Here is a 26,039-nt window from a genome sequence, read left to right as displayed (position 1 = left end):
AAGTCATATATCTAATAACCAGAATACATTCCTACAACTTAACAACTTAATAATGGGCAGAAGGACCTCAACAGAGACTTCTCCAAAACAGATCTACACATGAGCAATAAGCACACGAAAGATGCTCCACAACATCAATTATTAGGGAAATGCAAATCAAAAGCACAATTAGATACCACCTCACTACCATGAGAATGAAATGAAGTGTTAATCACTTAGTCTGTCTGACTCTTTCCGACCCCATGGACTGTAGCCCAGCAGGCTCCTCAGTCCATGCAATTTTCCAGGCAAGAATACTGGAATGCGTTGCCATTCCCTTTTCCAGGGGACCTTCCCAACCCAGGGATCACACCTGGGTCTCCTGCATTGCAAGTAGATTCTTTACCATCTGAGCCACCAGGGAAGCCCGATCCATGAGAATAGCTGTTATCAAAAAAAAAAAAAGTCAATAATAACTATTGAAAGTTTTAGAAAGGATGTGGAGAAACTGGAACCTGCTGTTCATTGCTGGCAGAAATGTAAAATGGTGTAGCCACACTGGAAAACAATGTGGTGGTTCCTCAAAAATATAATTACCATATGATCCAACAATTCCACTTGGGTACATACACAAAAGAACTGAAAGCAGGGACTCAAAAGACACTTGTACACAAATGTTATAGTGGCATTACTCACAACAGTCAAAAGCTGAAAAAAACCCAAGTGTCCATGACAGATGAATGGATAAACAAAATATGTTACATACACAAAACAGAATGTCATACAGCCTTAAAAAGAAAGAAAATTCTGACACGTGCAATCCACGTACAACATGGATGAAACTTGAGGACATTACACTAAGTGAAAAGTGAAGTGCAAGATGCTCAGTCATGCCCTACTCTTTGCAATCCCATGGGTCACACAGTCCATGGAATTCTCCAGGCCAGAATACTGGAGTGGGTAGCCATTCCCTTCTCCAGGGGATCTTCCCGACTTAGGGAAAGGACCCAGGTCTCCCACATTGCAGGCAGATTCTTTACCAGTTCAGCTACAAAGGAAGCCCAAGAATACTGGAGTGGGTAGCCTATCCCTTCTTCGGGTATCTTCCTGACTCAGGAACCGAACTGGGGTCTCCTGCATTGCAGGCTGATTCTTTACCAACTGAGCTATCAGGGAAGCCCATGCAAAGTGAAGTCGGTCACAAAAAGACAAATACTGTATGATTCCACTGATATGACATAAGAAAAGTAGTCAAGTTCATAAATGGTGAAATGGCGGTTCCCAGGAGCTAGGGAGAAGAGGAAAAGGGGAGTTGTTACTTGATGGGTACAGTTTCAGCTTGGAAAAATGAAGTTCTGAAGATGAAGAGTGGTGATAGTTGCACAGGAATGCATTTAATGCCCCACTTAAAAAAATAACTAAATGGTAAATTTTATGTTATGTGTATTTGGCAGCATGCTCAGTCATGTCTGACTCTTTGTGACCTCAAGGACTATAGTCCTTTCAGGCTCCTCTGCTCATGGGATCGTCCTGGCAAGAATACTGGAGTAGGTTGCTATTTTTCCTCCACGCATCTCCCCAACTTAGGGATCAAACCCACGTCTCCTGTGGCTCCTAAATTGCAGGCAGATTCTTTACCATTGAGTCACCAGGGAAGCCCTATGTATACTTTACCACAATTTAAAAAAAAGGGGGGGAAGGGGGAAATGAAGTCCAGATGCACATATAAAGTAATAGCATACTAAGACCAAGCTGGATTTCCCCAGTATTTAAACAGTGGATTCACTCTAGAAAAATCTATCACTATAATCATAACAGTAACAGATACTGAAAAAACATGACAAAATTCAATTCAAATGCCTAGTAAAATTTCTAGCAATTCAGGGTTACTGAATTCAGTAACCCTGAAATTTATTCTGCATCAACAAACAACATGAAGATCTCATGACTTACAACACAAAGGTTTATTTCTTGCCCATACTACACTGTCTACTATGAATGGCTATAGGACTGAGACTGAAAGTACAGTCCCTATCTGCAACATGCTGTTCATATGGCAGACAGGAAAAAAAGGAATGACTGAATCAGATGACTCACAAAAGCTTTTGCTCAGATATAGCTTATCACTTCAATTCACATTCCACACTGGTCAAAACAAGTCTCATTAACAAGCCAAGGGTCAGGAAGTATACTCTCCCTCAGGGAGGGGCATCTGATGCCCCTCTATAGAAATGGACCCCATTAGAGAGGGCTACCCAATAATTGTAAACATGACGTAGGGATGATAAATCTACAGCAAAGGGCAACTCCCTGAAAAAAAGGTATTTACCATGAACCTAGAGCAAAAATAACTATTGTTATATATCAACAAAAATGCTTAGAAAATTAATAAATGTAACAATAAACTTAATCTCAAACAAATGAGCTATGAAGCCAATTAACTATGTTATCTTCTATCTTAGACAAACTCTGCTTGTTTCTTCCACTGTGAAGATAATGAAAACCTATTTCATTGATTCTAAAACCGAATTTTTTCACACTTTAACCTCTCAGAAATTGGTGACTTCTTGAAAGAACAGCTGTTTCCCAAGAAGCAATAATGTACTGTATGAAAATTTTTCATTGATACTTTCTGATAACATCAAGAAAGCATCAAAGTATCTTACACTTGATAAAATATGGTAATATGTAGTGTTATTGTGATCACATGAGCTAATTCATATAAAACAGAGCACTACTTAATATACAGCAGGCTCTCAATAAATATTAGTTTTCTTATTCTTTGTCCTACTATATTTAATCAAATATATATATATCAATCCACGCCAGTACACATTTTGAATATATATAATCAAAACAGATTATAATGCTAGAGCAACTGAAATAAAAAGGCATTGAAGCAGGATTAGAGAAAGAAATAAAATGGAACAGTCAGGGATACAGACCCACAAATTTATAGGAATTTAATACATAATAAACACATCATTATGTGTTAGAGAGGATAGCACATAATGGTAGTTCTCATCGTATCATACTCAAATCCTCCTTTTATAGGAAGTATTTGTAAATGTCCCTTGTGTGTTTTAGTTGCTCAGTCCTGTCCAACACTTTGCAACCCCATGGACTGCAGTCTGCCAGGCTCCTCTGTCCATGAATTCTCCAGGCAAGAATACTGGAGTGGGTAGCCATGCCCTTCTCCAGGGGAGCTTCCTGACCCAGGGATTAAACCCACGTCTTCTGAATTGCAGGTGGATTCTTTACAGTCTGAGCCGCCAGGGAAGCAAATGCCCTTAACCATACTGAAAATGAATAATCTAAACTCTACACACAATTTTTAAAAGCTACACACACACACACACACACACACACACACACACACTTCTTTCTGTTTTGTATACATACACACATACATCCTTACAGAACTATAAAGAATAAAGAGAAATTAATTTATAAAATAATAATATGCAAATGTGTAACCACATTAGAAACAGTCATTTGTCAAATGCTTGTACCAGGTAGAATCAATGTAATCACTATTAATGCTACAGATACAAATGCTAACTTGAATTGGTGACTCAAATACCACAAGTGACACTGTGGACAGGGACATGATTTTCTCAAATGGTAGACTCTTGGTAAAGTTCTAAACAGACAAGGATACAATCTTCACTCTACCAGATAGTTTAAAGTAGAGGAAGGACTTCCCTGGTGGCACAGCAGATAGGAATCCATGTGCCAATACAGACGACATGGGTTCGATCCCTGGTCCAGGAAGACCTCACATGCTGTGGCAAACTAAGCCCATGTGCCATGACTACTGAGCCCACACTCTAGAGAGCCTGTGAGCTGCAACTACGGAGCCCATGTGCTGCAACTAATGTGCCTAGAGTCTGTGCTATGCAACAAGAGAAGCAAGTCAGTGCAAAGAGAAGCCCTTGCACAGCAACACAGAATAGACCCTACTCCCAGAGTAGACCCTAAACCCCACACAAAGCAAAGAAGACCCAGCACAGCCAAAAATAAATAAATAAATAAAATTACAAAAAAAGAGGAGAATTTTAGTCTACATTTTGCCACATATAAATAATACTTTTTAAAAACTCTTGAAATTTTCATTCTATTAAAAACTTTTATTAATAAAAACAGAATGCACAAAACACATTTTGTGTTTATGTGTAAAAAGAACAAGTCCAAGGCTCACAAAATTATAGTTTTTCATCTGCATACATCTTCAGAGGGATTTCATCTATATGGATGGGGGTAACAATACAGAATACTTACAATCCCTGGGCCACATCAAAATTTGGTGTCAATAATACACTCAATAACTGTGATAAGTAAGTTATAAAAATCACTTTATAAGTTTCTTAATGCACCTCTTGAAGTGTTGAAAACCCTTGGAATAAGACTGTTCAAAAAAACTGGACAAATGGACATCCATCTTATTGAATAATAGACTCATCTCCCAAAATATTCCTAAACCACAAGAAAGCAAAGCTGTATAATTTCACATGATAAAAACTGCTACTCAACGGTAAACTACTTGTGTTACTGTTCCAACCAGTAAACAAATTGTCTCTTGAAGTCTCTGAGCTCTGCCAATTTCCCAACTAACCCCTTTTCCATTGCTTCTCTCAAACTTTTAAAATTCCATTACAAACAAACTGCCTCTCAGAAGAAGTAATCATCATGTTTAAAAGCACAGACTTTGGATAAGGCAGATCACTTCAGTTCAGTCACTCAGTTGTGTCTCTTTGTGACCCCACAGACTGCAGCATGCCATTCTTCCCTGTCCATCACCAACTTCCGGAGCTTGCTCAAACTCATGTCCATCAAGTCGGTGATGCCATCCAACCATCTCATCCACTGTTGTCTCCTTCTCCTCTTGCCTTCAATCTTTACCAGGATCAGGGTCTTTTCCAATGAGTCAGTTCTTCCCATCAGGCGGCCAAAGTATTGGAGCTTCAGCATCAGTCCTTCCAATGAATATTCAGGACTGACTTCCTTTAGGACTGATTGGCTTGATCTCCGTGCTGTCCAAGGGACTCTCAAGAGTCTCCTCCAACACCACAGTTCAAAAGCATTGATTCTTTGGTGCTCAGCTTTATAGTTCCAACTCTCACATCCACACATGACTTCTAGAAAAACCATAGCTTTGACTAGATGAACCTCTGTCAGCCAAGTAATGTCTCTGCTTTTTAATATGCTATCATGGTTGGTCATAGCTTTTCTTCCAAGAAGCAAGTGTCTTTTAATTTCATGGCTGCACTCACCATCTGCAGTGATTTTGAAGCCTCAAAAAACAAAGTCTCTCACTGTTTCCATGTTTCCCCAACTATTTGCCATGAAGTGTTGGAACCAGATGCCATGATCTTAGTTTTTTGAATGTTGAGGTTTTTTTTCTCTTTTCAGTTCTACTACTTTATTGCTACCAACCCACCCTCGTGGGTGCACACATGCTCAGTCATGTAACTGCATGGACTGCAGCCTGCAGTCTCCTCTGTCCATGGACTTTTCCAGGCAGAATGTTGAGTTTTAAGCCAACTTTTTCACTTTCCTCTTTCACTTCCATCAAGAGGCTCTTCAGTTGTTCTTTGCTTTCTGCCATAAGGGTAGTGTCATCTGCGTATCTAAGGTTACTGATGTTTCTCCTGGCAATTTTGATTCCAGCTTGTGCTTCATCCAGCCCGGCATTTCACATCAGGCAGATCTTCTGAGATTAAAATCCAGCTCTATTACCTATGTACTCTGTGTGTGACACAGGTCAATTTACTTAACTTCTTGACACCTTAGATTCTTTAGCATAAAATCTCCCTTTTCCTTTAGCTTCTTCCCTTTTAAATATGCACAAATCATCTCCATCTAAGACAACAACAAAAAGGAAATTTCCACCAACTCTACCATTATTCCTTCTATCATCTCCATTTCCTTCTTGCTTTTCCCAACCAAACTCTTTCAAAATAAGACCATTAATTAAAGAAGTTAATGATCACATACAGGGAAAAAAAGATGCAAACAGAGACTGAAGAAGGAAAAATATGAAGACTAAAACACACCATTAACAACCACTAAAACTAACAATTAAATCAGAAACAAGACAGAAAAGAGGTAACTGAAATACGTGATGCAAAAAAGAAGACAAAGATTGATATTTGTTTAACTCTCTTTAATATCTATTTAACTCTCTCATCTTACCCAACTATACTTTCTCTTGGTCCTCATTATCTTCTACAACTAACAAATAATTTACTAATCTGTTAACCATTTATCAACTCTTCTCTTCCCAGTAGAATGTAAACTCCAAAAGGGCAGTGGCTTTGCTGTGTTTCATTGGGACAGAGCAGGAATCACTAAATATTTGAATGAACTAACGCATGCATGATGATATGGAAAACAGAGATGATCCTTCAAAGAGATAAAAAGCAAATGGATCAGAAAAAGTATTGATGTAATGAAAATAAAATTCTATGAAAAGAAATAGCTAAATATTTCAGGTAAAAAGTAACAATGTATTCCAGGGAAAGTAATTCAAAATTATTTGTACCAAAACACACAGAACTTAAAGGATATAAAGAAAATAGTCACCAACTCTCCAAGCCAATAAGAAAGTAATTCACTGGAAGTGGGATAAAATAACTACAGTACTATACTTTCTAATAAAAACATTCAGTCCCAGCGAAAATGACTAAAGTCTACAAAGTTTTGAAATAAATTGTTATTCGAGAGATAGTACACCCATTCAGATTATTTAGGTGATAAAAACAACAGACAATCAATCATTCCTTAACAATTAAGAATTTAGGAAATAACTCCATAAGAAATTAAGCAAAAGATCTCAGAAATGGAGGTCACTGGTAAAAGAGTGCACTGAATCAAATTAAATTAAAAAACCAAGGAATTTCAAAATACAGGAATACAAGAAATGATTTAACTTTAAAACATTATAAATTCATACTGATGCTAAAAAATTAAAGTTTAATACTCTTAGGATAAAAATTATTAGTAAACTAGAAATAGTATCCAAAACTTAAAGCAAAAATCACATTTGAGAAATTTCATAAGCAATTTCCATTAAAGTCAGGAATATAACAAAGTTTCTATCATTGCTTCTATTTATCTCTATACTGTGGTTTTCAGGCAACATAATAAAACACTCATAATCACATAGTGAAACAAGAAATATGAGGTAAAAGAACTAAAAAGAGACAAAATTATCCTTGTTTATAGACAATATGATTGTCTACAAAGGAAATACGAAAGAACCATCAGGCAAACTATTAGAACTATATTTACTAAAATTAAATCAATGATAACAAAAAACAGAAGCTTTTATAATAAATTAGAAAAAGTTACCTTATACAATAACAGAGCTATAAGGTACCTACAAATAAATCTAACAAAAGATGGATGTCATCTTTACCGAAAAAAATGATAAAATTGTACTAAAGGATATATAGAACACCTGAATAAAGAAATATGCCATTTTCATATATGAAAACAGTAAAATACTAAAATATCAATTTTCTTCTAAACTAAACTGTATATTCAATGCAATTCCAATCAAAATTCCTATAGTTTTTTTCATTATGAAACTGTGGTTGTTAGTCGCATAGTCATGTTTGACTCTGTGATCCCATGGACTGTGTAGCCCACCAGGTTCCTCAGCTCATGGGATTCTCCACACAAGAATGCTGGAGCTGCCATTACCTTTTCCAGGGGATCTCTCAACCCAGGGATCGAACCCAAGTCTCCGACATTGCAGGCAGATACTTTACCATCTGAGCCATCTGGGAAGCCTGCTATAAAACGAAGGTGACACAAAAATCTACTTAAATGACTGAAGGCAACTTTAAGGAAGGAAACAGCAATAGAGTGAAGAACAACTGAAGAAAAGAGAATGCAAGACAATGCATGACTTTGTAGGTCAAAAATGAAGATTTTGGTCTCTAAGAGCAATGGGAAGTGAATAGTGATTTTAAAACAAGTAAGATGACTTTGTCTAAAGCGTGCAAAAAATGTATTGGAGGCTTAAAAGACAACCTGGAATGTCACTGAAAATGGCACAGTATAGACCTAACAAACATTCTCTTCTCCAAAACAGCATAAAAACACTGGCCAAAAAAAGTTAGAATCAGCTTTTTTAGAACTCTGGAAATTAACCAACAGCTTACCAGCAGTCCAGGGAGCATTTATCCAAGAACAGCTGAATCTTGGTAAGAACTCCATGGTGTTTTAACTTATCCTATTTCCATCACCCCCTCCCTAGTACCATGGTAGCCTAAAAACGAGAGACCACAATCACAGTAGAAAAATCAGCAGTCTGGCAGCCACTACAGAGGGCAAATGAGGTTCTTTCAAGAACCTATCCAAGAGAATTATTGGAACTGTCTGATGATCCCTGGAAGACACCACTCAAAGGCTGTTTTTATTTGACTTGACAAGAGTTGCTGTTATAAAACAGCCTTTTCCCTAGAGGTATCTGTCAAAAACAATGAAAGACAACTGTTGAATATCTGGGTAGCCTGAGGCAGTGGGTAACAGTTTTAATAGTCACGGAAAACAATGCGTTATGGTTAAGCAAAAAGCTTAAAGCGGAACAGAAAGTCCACTGGGACTTTGAAATCTCCAAAATGTTTCTGGGGATCATGAAGACCACATGCATACACAGACCTTTGTGCATGATCAGGAAAGACTTGAGAAGGTCCTACATTCTCAAGACTGATCTTGAGGACTGACATGAGGCTCTGTACAAGCAAAAGTGAAGGCTAAGGCAAAGTTGTAAAATGCCTGGTTATGAACTGAAGGCAGACTGGAGACCTATTAGTTACAGGTATTTAAGGAAGTCTGTCAAGTCATTAGTCGACCACTAACGTAACCAAGCAGACTTTGGTGGCCACATACAACAAACACAGACTCAAAGAATTAGTCTAGACAATCACTAAACAAAAAACAAAAACAGAAAAAATCAACAAACAACAAACCTTGGGAACAGGGGCAGCTTTGATTGCAGAGCTGCCATTTTCTATTATTCTAAATTTTCAATTTTCAACCCAAAATTATGAGACAGACACATAAACAAGAGAGTACGATTCACACACAGAATAAAGTCTTCAATGAACTAAAGGAAACTATGTCTGAAGAACTAACGTGTGAAGAAGTGAAAATGAAAGTTGCTCAGTTGTGTCCAGCTCTTTGTGACCCAATGGACTATGCAGTCCATGGAATTCTCCAGGCCAGAATGTATCACAAAATAGAGAATACCAATTAAAAAAAATTACTTTAAAGCAAAGAAACAAACCAAACCAACCTCAGGAGTTGAAAAACACAACAGTGCTTCTGAATTATATTTCAGACCAAAGAAGATAGAAAAAAAAAACAAAACCCTCAGCCATGTTTCAACATAATTTGGCAAAAAACTCATAGATTTAACCAGAGATTCACAAAATAACTTTAGATCTAAGAGGATTCATGATTAATACTACCATTTCTTTCCTAGAAAAGAACAAAAACTCCTACTTCACTCATCTTCTTAACCTGGATTAGCTTAGCCACTTCTGTAATGGTCTTATCTTACTGGAGGATAAAATAAGGAGAATAGAGTTCTCTTGCTGTGGCTCCCACTCCTAACAAAATTATATCATTTAAAGCTGCCCTTTGCTCTCTTTTTGCATTTCCTTATGTTTCTATTTCACTCATGGATAACAGGTTAAAAAATGAATGCTTGGCAAAATGACACATTTACTTAAAATCTTTGCTTATACTGTTATTACATATTAATATATTCAGTATCATGAATTTCTCAGAATTCAGTTTAGTAGCAAATGATAAAAGTGAAAAAATTCTTAGACATCATTAAAATAACTCCAATTTCCTGCCATTTTCACAAATAATATGCTTTGTCATGTCTATATAGCTCATTTTATTTGAACTATACTAGACTACCTCCAGAGAAATAGGAAATTTCAAGATTGATAAACAGCGAAAAATGCAATTATAATGTTCAGAGAATAAACTTCTAACATTTTCTACCATCAGCAAGCCAAACAGGATTCCAACTAAAATAAATTCATTTTTCATTAAGAAAAACAGACCTATGAAGACTACTTATTCAAGAAAGTGTTTTTAAAATATTGAAATTAAAGTGGTGAAAGACAAATAGGCATAACTCTCCCAGACTTCAGAATGTATATATATATATATTCCACATCTATTCAGACATTTCCCCAAAGACACTCAGATGACTGGTAGGCCCATAGAAAGACACTCAACAGTGCTAAATATTAGAGAAATGCAAATCAGAACTACAACTAGGTACCACCTCACACCAACCAGAATGCCCATCATTAAAAAGTCTATAAGTAACAAATGTTGTAGAAGGAAAAGGAAACCCTTCTCATACTGTTGGTGGGAAAATAGTATGGAGATTCTTCAAAAAACTAAAAGCAGAGTTGCCATATGATCCAGCAATCCCACCTCTTTGCACATACTCAGGCAAAATAATAATTCAAAAAGATACAAGCACCTCTATGTTCATAGCAGCACTATTTACAATAGGCAAGACATGGAAACAACCACAATGTTCACCAATAGATGAATGGATAAAGGAGATGTGGAATACACACACATGCGCGCACACACACACAGGACTACTACTCACCCATGGAAGAAAATGATGAATGGATAAAGATGTGGAACACACACACTGGAATATTACTTACCCATGGAAGACGTGGAATACACACACACAGAGAAATACTACTTGCCCATAGAAGAAAATGAAATAATGACATCTGCAGCAACATGAATGGACCTAGAGCTTATCACACTAGGCAAAGTCAGAAAGACAAATACCACATAACATCACTTATATGTGGAATCTAAAATACAATACAAATCAACATATCTACAAGACAAAAACAGACTCACAGATATAAAAAGTGGTTGCCTAGATGGAGGAGTAGGGGAGGAAAAGAATGGGAGTTTGGAATTAGTAGAGACAAACATATATACAGTGGATAAACAAAAATGTATATAGCACAGTATCCTGTGACAAAGCATAACGGAAAAGAATATGAAAAAGAATATACGCGCGCACGCGCATGTGTGTGTGTGTGTGTGTGTGTGTAACTGAGCCACTCTGTTGGACAGAAGCAGTTAACACAGCATTGTAAATCAAATATCAGTTCAATTCAGTTGCTCAGTCGTGTCCAACTCTTTGCAACCCCATGAATCGCAGCATGCCAGGCCTCCCTGTCGATCACGAACTCCCAGAGTTTACTCAAACTCATGTCCATCCATCCAGCCATCTCATCCTGTGTCATCCCCTTCTCCTCCTGCCCCCAATTCCTCCCAGCATCAGGGTCTTTTCCAATAAGTCAACTCTTCGCATGAGGTGGCCAAAGTACTGGAGCTTCAGCTTCAGTATCAATCCTTCCAATGAACACCCAGGACTGATCTCCTTTAGGATGGACTGGTTGGATCTCCTTGCAGTCCAAGGGATTCTCAAGTCTTCTCCAACACCACAGTTCAAAAGCATCAATTTTTCGGTGCTCAGGTTTCTTCACAGTCCAACTCTCACATCCATACATGACCACTGGAAAAACCATAGCCTTGACTAGACGGACCTTTGTTGACAAAATAATGTCTCTGTTTTTTAATATGCTGTCTAGGTTGGTCATAACTTTCCTTCCAAGGAGTAAGCGTCTTTTAATTTCATGGCTGCAGTCACCATCTGCAGTGATTTTGGAGCCCAAAAAAATAAAGTCTGACACTGTTTCCACTGTCTCCCCATCTATTTCCCATGAAGTGATGGGACCAGATGCCATGATCTTAGTTTTCTGAATGTTGAGCTTTAAGCCAACTTTTTCACTCTCCTCTTTCACTTTCATCAAGAGGCTTTTTAGTTCCTCTTCACTTTTTGCCATAAGGGTGGTGTCATCTGCATATCTGAGGTTATTGATATTTCTCCCAGCAGTCTTGATTCCAGCTTGTGCTTCTTCCAGCCCAGCATTTCTCATGATGTACTCTGCATACAAGTTAAATAAGCAGGGTGACAATATATAGCCTTGACATACTCCTTTCCCGATTTGGAACCAGTCTGTTGTTCCATGTCCAGTTCTAACTGTTGCTTCCTGACCTGCATACAGGTTTCTCAAGAGGTGGGTCAGGTGGTCTGGTATTCCCATCTCTTTCAGGATTTCCCACAATTTATTGTGATCCACATAGTCAAAGGCTTTGGCATAGTCAATAAAGCAGAAATAGATGTTTTTCTGGAACTCTCTTGCTTTTTCAATGATCCAAGAGATGTTGGCAATTTGATCTTTGGTTCCTCTGCCTTTTCTAAAACCAGCTTGAACATCTGGAAGTTCACGGTTCACATATTGCTGAAGCCTGGCTTGGAGAATTTTGAGCATTACTTTACTAGCGTGTGAGATGAGTGCAACTGTGTGGTAGTTTGAGCATTCTTTGGCATTGCCTTTCTTTGGAATTGGAATGAAAACTGATCTTTTCCAGTCCTGTGGCCACTGCTGAGTTTTCCAAATTTGCTGGCATATTGAGTGCAGCACTTTCACCACATCATCTTTCAGGATTTGAAACAGCTCAACTGGAATTTCATCACCTCCACTAGCTTTGTTTGTAGTGATGCTTTCTAAGGACCACTTGACTTCACATTCCAGGATGTCTGGCTCTAGGTGAGTGATCACACCATTGTGATTATCTGGGTCTTGAAGATCTTTTCTGTAAAGTTCTTCTGTGTATTCTTGCCACCTCTTCTTGATATCTTCTGCTTCTGTTAGGTCCATACCATTTCTGTCCTTTATTGAACTCATCTTTTGGTGAAATGCTCCCTTGGTATCTCTAATTTTCTTGAAAAGATCTCTAGTCTTTCCCATTCTATTGTTTTCATCTATTTTTTTTTTGCATTGATCGCTGAGGAAGGCTTCCTTATCTCTCCTGGCTATTCTTTGGAACTCTGTATTCAAATGGGAATATCTTTCCTTTTCTCCTTTGCTTTTCGCTTCCCTTCTTTTCACAGCTATTTGTAAGGCCTCCTCAGACAACCATTTTCCTTTTTGCACTTCTTTTCCATGGGGATGGTCTTGATCCCTGTGGCCTGTACAATGTCACGAACCTCTGTCCATAGTTCATCAGGCTCTCTATCAGATCTAGTCCCTTAAATCTATTTCTCACTTCCACCGTATAGTCATAAGGGATTTGATTTAGGTCATACCTGAATGGTCTAGTGGTTTTCTCTATGTTCTTCAATTTAAGTCTGAATTTGGCAATAAGGAGTTCATGATCTGAGCCATAGTCAGTTCCCGGTCTTGTTTTTGCTGACTGTATAGAGCTTCTCCATCTTTGGCTGCAAACAATATAATCAATCTGATTTTAGTGTTGACCATCTGGTGATGTCCATGTGTAGAGTCTTCTCTTATGTTGTTGGAAGAGGGTGTTTGCTATGATCAGTGCGTTCTCTTAGCAAAACTCTTATTAGCCTTTACCCTGCTTCATTCTGTACTCCAAGGCCAAATCTGCCTGTTTCTCAACACAATTTTTAAAAAAGGAAGTAGTGAAAGCAATGAAAACATGTCACGTAATCCAGTAAATTACAAATGTTTCTAACTTTGGGAATATATAACTATGAAAGTGAAAGCGTTAGTTGTTTGGTCATGTCTGACTCTTTACAACTCCATGGCCTTCTCCAAGCAAGAATATTGGAATGGGCTGCCATTCCCTTCTCTGGGGATCTTTCTGACCCAGGGATCGAACCTGGGTCTCCTGTACTGCAGACAGATTCTCTACCATCTGAGCTACCAAGGAAGCCCATAACCATAGTCACATTTCTTTTTTAAAGCACTGATTTCCTTCTGTTCTCAAAAATTATATCAATGGAATAAACACAATTTTGAAAAAAAGAAAAAAGTTCATACTATCACTAAAAAATTCCCTCAGATCAATTTTCCCTTATTTTCTACTTATCTATGCATACAGTTTTCTACAACCACATATATTCGATTTTATATTCTACTTATTTCATCTTATTTCATGCTTTTAAATAGTTCCAGCACTCTCTCTTATTATGCCTTCTCAGATTAAATGTGTTATTTCCTTTCATATTTTAATATGATTTGGAAGCTAAGTATCTTACAGGAAATTCTTAAAGTCCACCATAAATTTTTCTTAAAAAATATTTTTCAACAGGAAAATACAGAAAAGCAGAAAAAAAACACTCATAAGTCCACCAAAGACAACTACTATTAATAATCTGAAATGATTTCTTTACTCTTTCTTCCTTTCATTTTATTTGTTAACAATTTTGTACAGACACTGTACCTCACTTTACTTAGCCATGCCTTCACTGTTGAAAGTTGGACTGGTTCTAAGTTTCTACTATCATAAACAACTCTGAAATAAAGACTTCTGTTTATCTATAAATCTTTAATACAAATTTCTGACCATGTCCTCAGGAGAGAATTTTAGAAAGGAAAATACTGGCACAGCTTCCACCTTCTGATTGATACAGTGGGTTAAACATACCTGACCCTTAAAGGACTGATACAAATTGCAAAATTGTTTTCTGAAAGGGGCACTGATTTACATCAACAAAATTTTGAATTTTCAAATTTCCCATTTCATCAAAATTTTGCCATATCATTTTCAAAAGTATATTAGTTTTTTTAAAAGGCAGCTTATTGCTGCTCTTATTTACACTTCTTAGATATAGTTAAGATTAAGTATTTTTATTGCTTATTAGATATTTCTATTTCTTCTATACCTTATGTGTTTTCCAGTTTTCTCTGGGGGTTTTGGTGTTTTTCTTATAGTTTTTATAACTGCTTTATATTTTATGAAAATGAAAGCTTAACCTATAAAAGGACTACCTGGCTTCTGAGTACTCAAAGTGCAATTATCATCCACCATTTATCTGACATGTTTGGTAAATATTAAAAAAAAAACTAAATAAACTTTAGTTATTGTTTTAAATTAATACTTTCTTTTAAAGAGATTCAGAAGTTTTGTATCTTTATCCAACAGCAACAATTCTCAGGTGGTATGAATCATATCTCTTCATGGCATTGAGTTACATTGCAAAACTGGATCTCACGAGAATATCATTATCTAGAAATAAGTATTTCAATTGCCAAGACTAAAAGGAAAATTCATTATATTCTGTGAAATGAGCAAGCATTTATCACAGAAATATCTAAAAGGAAGTTTCATATTTTAACTTGTCATGCAACATCTATTTTAGTCACTAACCACTTTAAAATACTTGTGAAATACTTGTTGTCAGAAGTACTTCGGATAATTGTATACATCAGTGAACAGCAAGTACAGCTAAATTTCAGCTATCCGCCCCCTTTGTAAATAAAGTTTTATTAGAACACATTAGTCAAGCTCATTCATTTACATGTTATCTAACGGCTACTTTCACACTGTGAAAGCAAAGTTGAGCACTTAGCTTGTAAAACCTGAAGTGTCTACTATCTGGCTCTTTACAACACAGCTAAAACATCTGAGTAAATAATTTTACTCATTCTTTGAAGTCAGCACAGATAGATCTTAACTCCTGGAGCTCATACTCTTGCACAGTGTAAAACTTGTATGCAAATAACTTACAATATAAGGTATAAAAAGCTAAGTGCTCTAAGAATGATAAGGAGTGTCAGAAAAAAGGAAGTGTGTTTCCAGTGGGGAAAATCTTGAAGAAGGCAGCTTTTGCACTGGGTTTTAAAAGATGGCTATAATTTGAAATATAGGATGGAAACACTTCCAGTGTGAAGAAAAGTAGAGTTGTAAAAAAAATACAAACATGACAGTGTACTCTGCATGGACAAACATAGGAGAAAACGCTAATGAGCATTTTGAAGCCAAAGCACAGGGAAGGCTGTCAGTGTCAAGAAGTTTAGATTTTAAATACATTCAGGTTCAAAAGCAAGGAAGTAACAGTGATTAGAACTGTTTTAGGCAGCTCAATCTATCAACAGTATTTGAAATGAATGTGAGGAGAGAGAGGTGATAAGAAACTAATTATAAAGCTATTAAAATAATTCATGACAGAACTGATAAAGGTGGTAGCAATGGGACTGGAATAAAGACCTGGAAAAACAGAAAATAAACACATTAGCACCAGAGCAAAACTACTCAAACACTTATTACCAGATAACAGCATTTGGGTACACTATAAACCTTACTTATAGGGGCTTCCCAGGTGGCCCAGTGGTAAAGAACCTGCCTGCTAATGCTGGAGACACAAGAGACTCGGGTTTGATCCCTGAGTTGGGAAGATCCCCTGGAAAAGGAAAAGCCAACCAACCCCAGTATTCTTGCTTGAGAAATCCCATGGAAAGAGGAGCCTGGTGGGCTACAGTTCATGGGGTCGCAAAGAGTCGGATGCGACTGAGCACCTGAGCACACATACATAAACCTACTTATATGGGGTAAAAACTCTTCATCTCCTCTGCATTTGAACAAAATTATAACTGTCTATTTAGTTCTAACTTCAAAAAGAGGGACTATTTAATAATAATTTAAAGTGCTAGATTACCACTTTCTCCCATTTTTAAACTAACTCTGGATACCAGCACATATTAGAACAGATTTCATTTGGTAGGGCCCCCTCTGCTGGACCACTGAAAGAAAAGTCTGATCTTAAATTTGGGTTCTTAATTGCTTCTGTGGAATTGATGAAAACAAGAATAGTTGGATTTGCTTTGGAAGCTGTATCAAATGCCCTCTTCAGGAGGGGAACCATAAAATATCTTTCCCTGTCTTTTCCAAAATAGGAATAACCTTACTGTTGCTTAAACTGATTAATTTTTAAAGAAGAAAGTTTTAGACTCACGGACAGAGAGAACAGACTTGTGGTTGCCAAGGGGGAGGGGAAGTGGGGGAGAAATGGACAGGGAGTTAGGGATCAGCAGATGCAAACTATTATATAGACAATAAATAAACAAGGTCCTATTGTATGGCACAGAGAACTAGATTCAATATCCTATGATAAACCATAATGCAATATGAAAAAGAATGTGTGTGTATATATATATATATATATGTAAAACTGAATCACTCTGCTGGACAGCAGAAATTCACACAACATTTTCAATCAACTACACATCAATGAAATAAATTTTTAAAAAAGAGTTTATAGTCAAAGCTTACTAACATTTAAATAATATGTGAGGATAAACTGGAATTCAACACATTTTTTGGCTGCATGGCATGGCTTGTGGGGTCTTAGTTCCCTGAAGAGGGGTCGAACCTGGGCCCTCAACAGTGAAAGAGAAAAGTCCTAACCAGTGGACCACCAAAGAATTCCCCTAGACTGATTTTCTACAGGTAAAGATTTTATGCTAAGGAACAGTTTTATATTCTCTGCTCATTAAGAACTAAACTGCAGCTCCTCCATCAGTAGGTTTCTGACTGGGCTCTATCAAAGAGATACCAAGATAGTATACTGGAGGGTAGAAGAAGGGGATACGACTAGTATTTCTCCCTGCCTTTCTCTCTAAGACTGAATCTTCCCTGTGACTTCAACTCCTTTTAGAAAAGTTCAGTTCCCACCAAGTAATCCTAGCCCCCGGCCTCCAGAACCCAACTCCTACTTGTATCTCTCCACTTATCAACTTCTTGCTTTTTACTACTGCTAATCCTTGGGCTGGGCTTCCCAGGTGGCTCAGTGGTCAAGAATCCACCTGCCAATGCAGGAGACACAGATTCGATCCATGGGTGGGGAAAGATCCCTTGTAGAAGGAAACAGCAACTCACTTGCCTGGGAAATCTCATGGCCAGAGGAGCCTGGCGGGCTACAGTCCAGGGGGTTGCAGAAGAGTCAGCCACAACTTAGCGACTAAACAACAACAAACTCTGTGTTGCTTCACCATCTCTTGTAGCTTCTCAAGTCTTCAATCACCCACATAACCAATTCTCTGCATTAAAGTCCCTCTATGCAGAAAACTATAAAACACTGATGAAAGAAATCAAAGAGGACACAAACAGATGGAGAAATATACCGTGTTCATGGATTGGAAGAATCAATATTGTCAAAATGGCTATACCCAAAGCAATCTATAGATTCAATGCAATCCCTATCAAACTACCAACGGTATTTTTCACAGAATTAGAACAAATAATTTCACAATTTGTATGGAAATACAAAAAACCTCGAATAGCCAAAGTAATCTTGAGAAAGAAGAATGGAACTGGAGGAATCAACCTGCCTGACTTCAGACTATACTACAAAGCCACAGTCATCAAGACAGTATGGTACTGGCACAAAGACAGAAATACAGATCAATGGAACAGAATAGAAAGCCCAGAGATAAATCCACGAACCTATGGTCACCTTATCTTCAACAAAGGAGGCAAGGATATACAGTGGAAAAAAGACAACCTCTTTAACAAGTGGTGCTGGGAAAACTGGTCAACCACCTGTAAAAGAATGAAACTAGAACACCTTCTAACACCATACACAAAAATAAACTCAAAATGGATTAAAGATCTAAATGTAAGACCAGAAACTATAAAACTCCTAGAGGAGAACATGGGCAAAACACTCTCTGACATATATCACAGCAGGATCCTCTATGACCCACATCCCAGAATTTTAGAAACAAAAGCAAAAATAAACAAATGGGACCTAATGAAACTTAAAAGCTTTTGCACAACAAAGGAAACTATAAGCAAGGTGAAAAGACAGCCCTCAGATTGGGATAAAATAATAGCAAATGAAGCAACAAAGGATTAATCTCAAAAATATACAAGCAACTCCTCCAGTTCAACTCCAGAAAAATAAATGACCCAATCAAAAAATGGGCCAAAGAACTAAACAGACATTTCTCCAAGGAAGACATACAGATGGCAAAAAAACACATGAAAAGATGCTCAACATCACTCATTATCAGAGAAATGCAAATCAAAACCACAATGAGGTACCATTACACGCCAGTTAGGATGGCTGCTATCCAAAAGTCTACAAGCAATAAATGCTGGAGAGGGTGTGGAGAAAAGGGAACCCTCTTACACTGTTGGTGGGAATGCAAATTAGTACAGCCACTATGGAAAACCATGTGGAGATTTCTTAAAAAGCTGGAAATAGAACTGCCATATGACCCAGCAATCCCACTTCTGGGCATACACACCAAGGAAACCAGATCTGAAAGAGACACGTGCACCCCAATGTTCATCGCAGCACTGTTTATAACAGCCAGGACAGGGAAGCAACCTAGATGCCCATCAGCAGACGAATGGATGAGGAAGCTGTGGTACATATACACCATGGAATATTACTCAGCCATTAAAAAGAATTCATTTGAATCAGTTCTAATGAGATGGATGAAACTGGAGCCCATTATACAGAGTGAAGTAAGCCAGAAAGATAAAGACCATTACAGTATACTAACACGTATATATGGAATTTAGAAAGATGGTAATGATAACCCTATATGCAAAACAGAAAAAGAGACTCAGATGTATAGAACAGACTTGTGGATTCTGTGGGAGAAGGCGAGGGTGGGATGTTTCAAGAGAACAGCATTGAAACATGTATATTATCCAGGGTGAAACAGATCACCAGCCCAGGTTGGATGCATGAGACAAGTGCTCGGGCCTGGTGCACTGGGAAGACCCAGAGGGATCGGATGGAGAGGGAGGTGGGAGGGGGGACCGGGATGGGGAATACATGTAAATCCATGGCTAATTCATTTCAATGTATGACAAAAACCACTGCAATGTTGTAAAGTAATTAGCCTCCAACTAATAAAAATAAATGGGAAAAAAAAAAGTTGTCTAAAGAAAAAATAAATAAATAAATAAAGTCCCTCTAGGCAAAAGGAAGGGGGACAGAAAGGAAGAGAAAAATGGTTCTAAGCCTTTCTTTTCTGACTATACAGTACCCACTGTCCAGCTACCACTAGGCTTATCTCATAATGGAAAAGAAACTGTAATCATAAGTCAACTTTCTAGATCACTTGTACAAACCCATCCTTCTCAAATTGGAGCAATGCTTCTTTATATTACATGGGTATGCCAGGATAATTTATGTAAAACCTCAAGATAAGCATGTCATATTTTTCTATTGTGTCTATAGTGATTTTTAAAATTACTTGTACATTAAATTTTTTTTTGACATTATTGACTACGCCAAAGCCTTTGACTGTGCAGATCACAACAAACTGAGGAAAATTCTTAAAGAGATGTGAATATCAGAACACCTTACCTGCCTCCTGAGAAATCTGTATGCAGGTCAAGAAGCAAGTTAGAACCGGACATGGAACAGTAGACTGTTTCCAAATTGGGAAAGGAGTACGTCAAGGCTGTATATTGTCACACTGCTTATTTAACTTATATGCAGAGTATATCATGTGAAATGCTAGGCTGGATGAAGCACAAGCCGAAATCAAGATTGCTGGGAGAAGTATCAATAACCTCAGATATGCAGATGACACCACCCTTATGAAAAAGTGAAGAACTGAAGAGCCTCTTGGTGAAAGTGAAAGATGAGAACTTTAAAATTTTTTTTTTTTTTAAATGCCTAGACAACATATTAAAAAGGAGACATTACTTTGCCAACAAAGGTCTGTCTACTCAAAGCTATGGTTTTTCTAGTAGTCATGTGTGGATGTTAGAGTTGGGACTATAAAGCTGAGCTCCAAAGAATCAACGCTTTTGAACTGTGGTGTTGGAGAAGACTCTTGAGAGTCCCTTGGACAGCAAGGAGATCAAGCCAATCAATCCTAAAGAAAATCAGTCCTGAATATTCATTGGAAGGACTGATGCTGAAGCTCCAATACTTTGACCACCTGATGTGAAGAACTGAATCAGTGGAAAAGACCCTGATGCTGGGAAAGATTGAAAGCAGGAGGAAAAGAGGACAACAGAGGGTGAGATGGTTGGATGGTATCACCAACTCGACAGACACGACATTGAGCGAGCTCTGGGAGTTGGTGATGGACAGGGAAGCATGGCATGCTTGCAGTCCATGGGGTCACAAAGAATCAGACACCACGGAGCGACTGAACTGACTGAATGTACATTAAAACAAACCACAGGGGTACTGTCAATTCAATGGGGAAGAGCCTTCAATAAATGGTGTTGAGACAAGTGGATATCCTTCCACATGCAAAGAATGAAATGAAACCCCCTATCTCATATCAAATACAAAATTTAACTCAAAATGAACCACAGATGTAATTTGAAGAACTAAAACTACACAATTCTTAGACAAAAGCACATGCATAAACCTTGACCTTGGATTAAGCAATGGTTTCTTAAGTAATGACACCAAAGCAGTAACAACTGAAGGAAAAAAATATACCTGACTTCCTCAAAATTGAACTTTTGTACTTCAAAGGACATTGTCAAGAAAGTGAAAGGACAATCCACAGAATGGGAGAAAATATTTACAAATTACATCTAATAACTTATTCTTGCCTGGAGAATCCTAAGGACAGAGGGGCCTGGCAGGCTACAGTCCGCGGGGTCACAAGAGTTGGACATGATTTAGCAACTAAACCACCACCACCACCAAGTGATCTGCATCTAGAACATACAAAGGAATCTTATAACTCGTAGAAAAATAACAAATAACCCAATTAAAACCTAGGGGAAAAAAAAAAACTAGGCAAATTATACCAACAGACATTTCTCTAAAGATGATACATAAATGGCCAAAATCATAGGTCATCATCAAAATGCAAATCAAAACCACAATGGAATAGTTGTCTGGGCAGAATATGGGAAAGTAAATTAACTGCAAAGAGGCATGAAAGAACTTTCAGGGAAGAGCGAAATGTTTTACATCTTGACTGGTGGCTCAGATGGTAAAGAATCCGCCTGCAACAAAGGAAATCTGGGTTCAATCCCTGAGTCGGGAAGATTCCCTGGAGAAAAGAATGGCAACTCACTCCAGTAATCTTGTCTGGAGAATCCCATGGACAGAGGAGGCTGGTGGGCTACAGTCCATGAGGTTGCAAAGAGCTGGACATGACTGAGCAACTAACACTTTCACTTTGAGGCATATGTATTTGTCAAAAGTCATCAACCTGTACACTTAAAATCCATGAATTTCATATTTTACACATTTGGAAGGGTGCACTTATTTTGATATGCTTGTTAAGAACCGTGGGCTTCACAGAAAAACACTGTTTTGGCTGCTAAAACATAGAATGTTCATATTAGATGTTATTATTGTAGTATTAGCAATGCTAACTTTATATACTACCATAACTACACTGAGTAATTACATTTAGCAAACACTGAATAACTACAAAAGTCGTCTCACAAGAAACTATTTTGCTGATAAAAATTTCTAGGAAATTGGTGACATCTCAATAGCTTATTTCCTAGGATCTTTACACCAACAATTCTGTTTTATCAGTATTAGTCGTGTGAAATTACTTTGTCTAACTGCTCAAAAATAGCTGAAATTCATAGCTGTTGAAAGAAAATCTCTTGGATTATCCATGTTATCACTTACCAAAGGGGAAAAAAACCACCAATGGAGCTTTCTTCTTTAAATATTCCTTTGATACTTCTGTAAATTATGCTACAGATACACTGTACTAACATTTGAAGCAAGCAAAAATATCAAATTCACAAGTTCAATTTAAAAACAAAAACATTTCCAACAACGCAATAGAAAAAGTTTCCCTTACCTCAGTATCATCATCATCAGAATCATTCCCAAACACTGAAGGTTTTTGCAAAACAGGGTGCAACTGCTGTGCTTTCTTTGGCAAAATAAGCCCATACCTGCATATTTTTTGTTTTGAAATAGAAATTACACCATTATATTTAAATGTTAAAACACTAATACATCCACTACCTCTTCCGGAGGAAGCTACCAAGTCAAAACATGTCACAGAGCTTATGATCACATAACCCTGGTTCTGATTTTCAACGATCTAAAAGCTTCAAAATGCACTAAGATTTTTAAACTATTATTCTACGTTAAAGAAGAGAAGTGAATGAAGAGTTCGGAAGTTGCAGATAGTGAAACGATAAGGAAAGTTTAAAAAAAAAAAAAAGTCAGTGGAAAGCTCAGTTGAGGTCCACTAAAAAGAAGACTCTAAATTACCTTGTGACCTAACAAGAGTCAAGAAAACATTCCCCCCGCCCCGCCCTTACTGGGTATATATCATTTTAAAGAAGTTATTAAATAAAGATTAATGTCATCCATTAAAATTTTTTAAAGATTACATTAATTGAGAAACCCAAGTAGTTATGGGGCAAATTCCCATTACATTTTATAAAGCTCACGTGCTTTGTCTTGGAGCACCTGAAAGAACCATCCCATCAAACCCAACTCAATTGGTTTCTCACGTTTGGGCCTTTAAGATGCATATATAACGGGAAGCCGCATCACAACTGAGGATTTTACATCTAAGGTAAAGCTTCCAAAAACATATAACATTTCTCTTCTGCGGCAACGTATACCCCAATTCCCTATGTGCCTACCCTTTTTTGTGGCTTCTCAGCACAACATTCCTAAACCGAGAAGGGAGGGCGGGAATCAGAACTTGAGCTGCCAAGGAGAACAAGGCCCTCTAAAGCCAGGAATTGTCTCTCTTCTCATTTCCCCTGAAAGCATCCAACCGGGGAGAAACTCAAGCGCGGGGTAGGAAGCAAGACTGAGGGGCCTCAGACCGAGCTTTTGGAAAATAGAAAAGTCTCGCTCTCTGCCCCTCAGCCTAACTTCCTTTATTTCCTCACAAGTTTCTCCCTCAAACTTCGGGCTTCCATCCTGCAAAATGTGTGGGGGGATGGGAATATATGTTCCTCGGGATTTCTCGCTTTCCCCGCCTCTATCCCTGACGACACAGCCCCTTCACTTCCAGCGCACTTCTACTCCTCGGCCAAAGACACAGTCGCCGTAGTATCTCACTCCCCACTATGACCCTAACTCCCGGATCACTCACTGCCTGCCCGGAATCGCCATCTTGCTCCCGTCTCCGCTGAACGTGGCCGACGCCGACGTAACGCTGATGCAGACGCTGGCGTCATCACGCGAATTCTCGCGGGCCTTTGGCCGGCCCAGAACTCGCCTAGCTCCTGGGTTTGACTTTGGGTTACTTCCGCATTGCTGGGAATGGAGTCCTTGGCTTTGGGAGTTGTTTGAAAACCGATGGATTGCCTCGAAATCAGTGGTAAGAAAGGATAACAACAACAACAAAAAAGGAATAACAAAATTTTAGGCCAGTGGTTCGAAGAGTGTGGTCCCGGGGATTGGCATCCCCCGGCAATTTGTTAGAAATGGAAATTTTCTGGCTCTGTTCCGTACCTGCGGAATCAGAAACGCTGGGATGGGCCCAGAAATCAGACTTTTAACAAGTCCACCAGATAATCATGATACTCAAGTTTGAAAACCACTACCCTAGGCTGTCGAGTGTTTTTTGTGTTTTTTTAACCCCTGAGGTGTTCAGCGTAAGTATCCTGGATGGGAAAGATTCCCGGGAGGAGGAAATGGCAACCCACTCCAGTATTCTTGGCTTGGAAAATTCCATGGACAGAGCAGCCTGGTGGACTACAGTCCAGGGAATCGCAAAGGATCGGACATGACTGAGCACGCACCCATTCCTGGCTTAGGGTAACTTGACAGAAGATGAAAATCCATACGCTAAGTATATTACTATTGGACAGTAGTGATGAATATCAATACTATATAGTGCCACTGGGTATAGAAAGTAAAATCATACATGATATTAAAAAAAAATTTAGTCACCATTTCACGTGTGAACCCACTCTTTGTCGGCCCATGCCAAACGTTGTACAGCAGTCGAAGAGATCTTGTGAACTGCCGACAGGACGTTTAAACCTCCAAGTGTAGTTGTGGATTTGTCTATTTCTCCTTTTACTCAGGTCAGGTTTTGTTTCACGTACTGCATTTTGAGGTTTTGTTATTAGACACTTGGGCTTCCCTGGTAGCTCGAATGGTAAAGAATCTGCCTGCAATGCTGGAGACCCGGTTTCAACCCCTGGGTGGGGAATATCCCTTGGAGAAGGGAATGGCTACCCGCTCCAGTATTCTTGCCTGGAGAGTTCCATGGACAGAGGAGCCTGGCGGGCTACATCCTCGAGGTAGCAAAGAGTCGAAGTTGACTGAGCGACTAACTTTCCCTACTACATATTTAAACATTTAGAGTTGTTGTGTCCTTTTATGTTGACCCCTGTACCATTAAGAAATGATCCTCTTTATTTCTTTTTATCTACTTTATCTAATATTAGTATTTATAACCAGCATTCATTTTTAGCATAGTATATGTTTTCCCATCCTTTTACTTTTAACCTATTTTAATCAATTTGTGTCTTTTCATATAATACATAACTTTTAATATAAAGTGGAACTCTTGTTGCTAGCATATTGTTGGGTGTTGCTTTTTATCCATTATGGCAATTTTTTCCTTTTAAGTTGGTATTTAGAACATTTTCATTAACTCAAGTATTAGTGTGGTTGCAGTTTGTTTTTTCTTTTTCCTGTCTGTTCTTTGTACCCTCCTCTGCCACCCTCCCCTTGACTTTGGATTAATCAATAAATTTTTATGACTTAGCTTAAGATTTTTATTCAACTTCTTTGTTGGTTTATTGGCCATACTTGGCTTTTTTTTTTTTTTTGGCCAAGGTTTTGCTTTAAGGTACCTAGTATACATCTTTATCACAATCTATCTTCAAGTAACAATGTACCACTCAAAAACTTTAAAAAGTTGACTTCCAATTTCCCTCTCTGAAACTTTGTGCTGTATTTTTCGGTGCTTTTTACTTGTAACAGTGTTATAAATGCACAATAAATTATTATGTCTTTAAACAATTACCCTTTGAAAATATTTTTAAATAAGAAAAATATGTTATTCCACATGTTTACCATGTCTTGTTTCTTTGTATCTTTGTGTAGTATAATTTTTTTTTTTTTAAGTAGGAAGGGGTGGAGTAGTGGAAGGAGGAATTGGATGAAGATGGTCAAAGGGTACAAAGTTCCAGATAAATAAGTATTTGGATATAATGTAGAACATGATTAATATAATTGACTTGCTGTATGTTATATATGAAAGTTAACAGTAAATCCT

The 26,039-nt window shown here is 37.9% G+C and overlaps 1 protein-coding gene and 1 long non-coding RNA gene across 5 annotated transcripts in view; one reads left to right on the top strand and one right to left on the bottom strand.

Moving 5' to 3' along the window:
* Positions 1-23,995, bottom strand: part of NSRP1 (nuclear speckle splicing regulatory protein 1) — a 45,558-nt gene extending 21,563 nt beyond the window's left edge. Inside the window, exons 1-3 of one of the 4 annotated variants that reach the window (XM_070478805.1) lie at positions 23,437-23,629; positions 22,635-22,731; positions 21,412-21,519 (exon numbers count right to left, since the gene is read on the bottom strand). In XM_070478805.1, coding sequence (XP_070334906.1) covers positions 21,412-21,477 — 66 coding nt within the window. In that variant the 5' untranslated portion in view covers positions 21,478-21,519; positions 22,635-22,731; positions 23,437-23,629. Of the gene's footprint in view, positions 1-21,411; positions 21,520-22,634; positions 22,732-23,436; positions 23,630-23,897 lie in introns of those variants that run through there. The other 3 variants (XM_020886826.2, XM_020886825.2, XM_020886827.2) reach the window with 3 other exon arrangements.
* LOC139039031 (uncharacterized) lies at positions 23,948-25,784 on the top strand. Its single transcript, XR_011492162.1, has 2 exons — positions 23,948-24,125; positions 24,394-25,784. It is a non-coding gene; the product is annotated as an uncharacterized lncRNA (long non-coding RNA).
* The last annotated feature ends 255 nt before the right edge of the window (positions 25,785-26,039 follow it).

This window comes from Odocoileus virginianus, chromosome 17, assembly GCF_023699985.2.
Source record: "Odocoileus virginianus isolate 20LAN1187 ecotype Illinois chromosome 17, Ovbor_1.2, whole genome shotgun sequence".
Taxonomy (NCBI): domain Eukaryota; kingdom Metazoa; phylum Chordata; class Mammalia; order Artiodactyla; family Cervidae; genus Odocoileus; species Odocoileus virginianus.
Note: the sequence above shows the minus strand (reverse complement) of the source record. Positions and strands in the feature narration are given on the sequence as shown.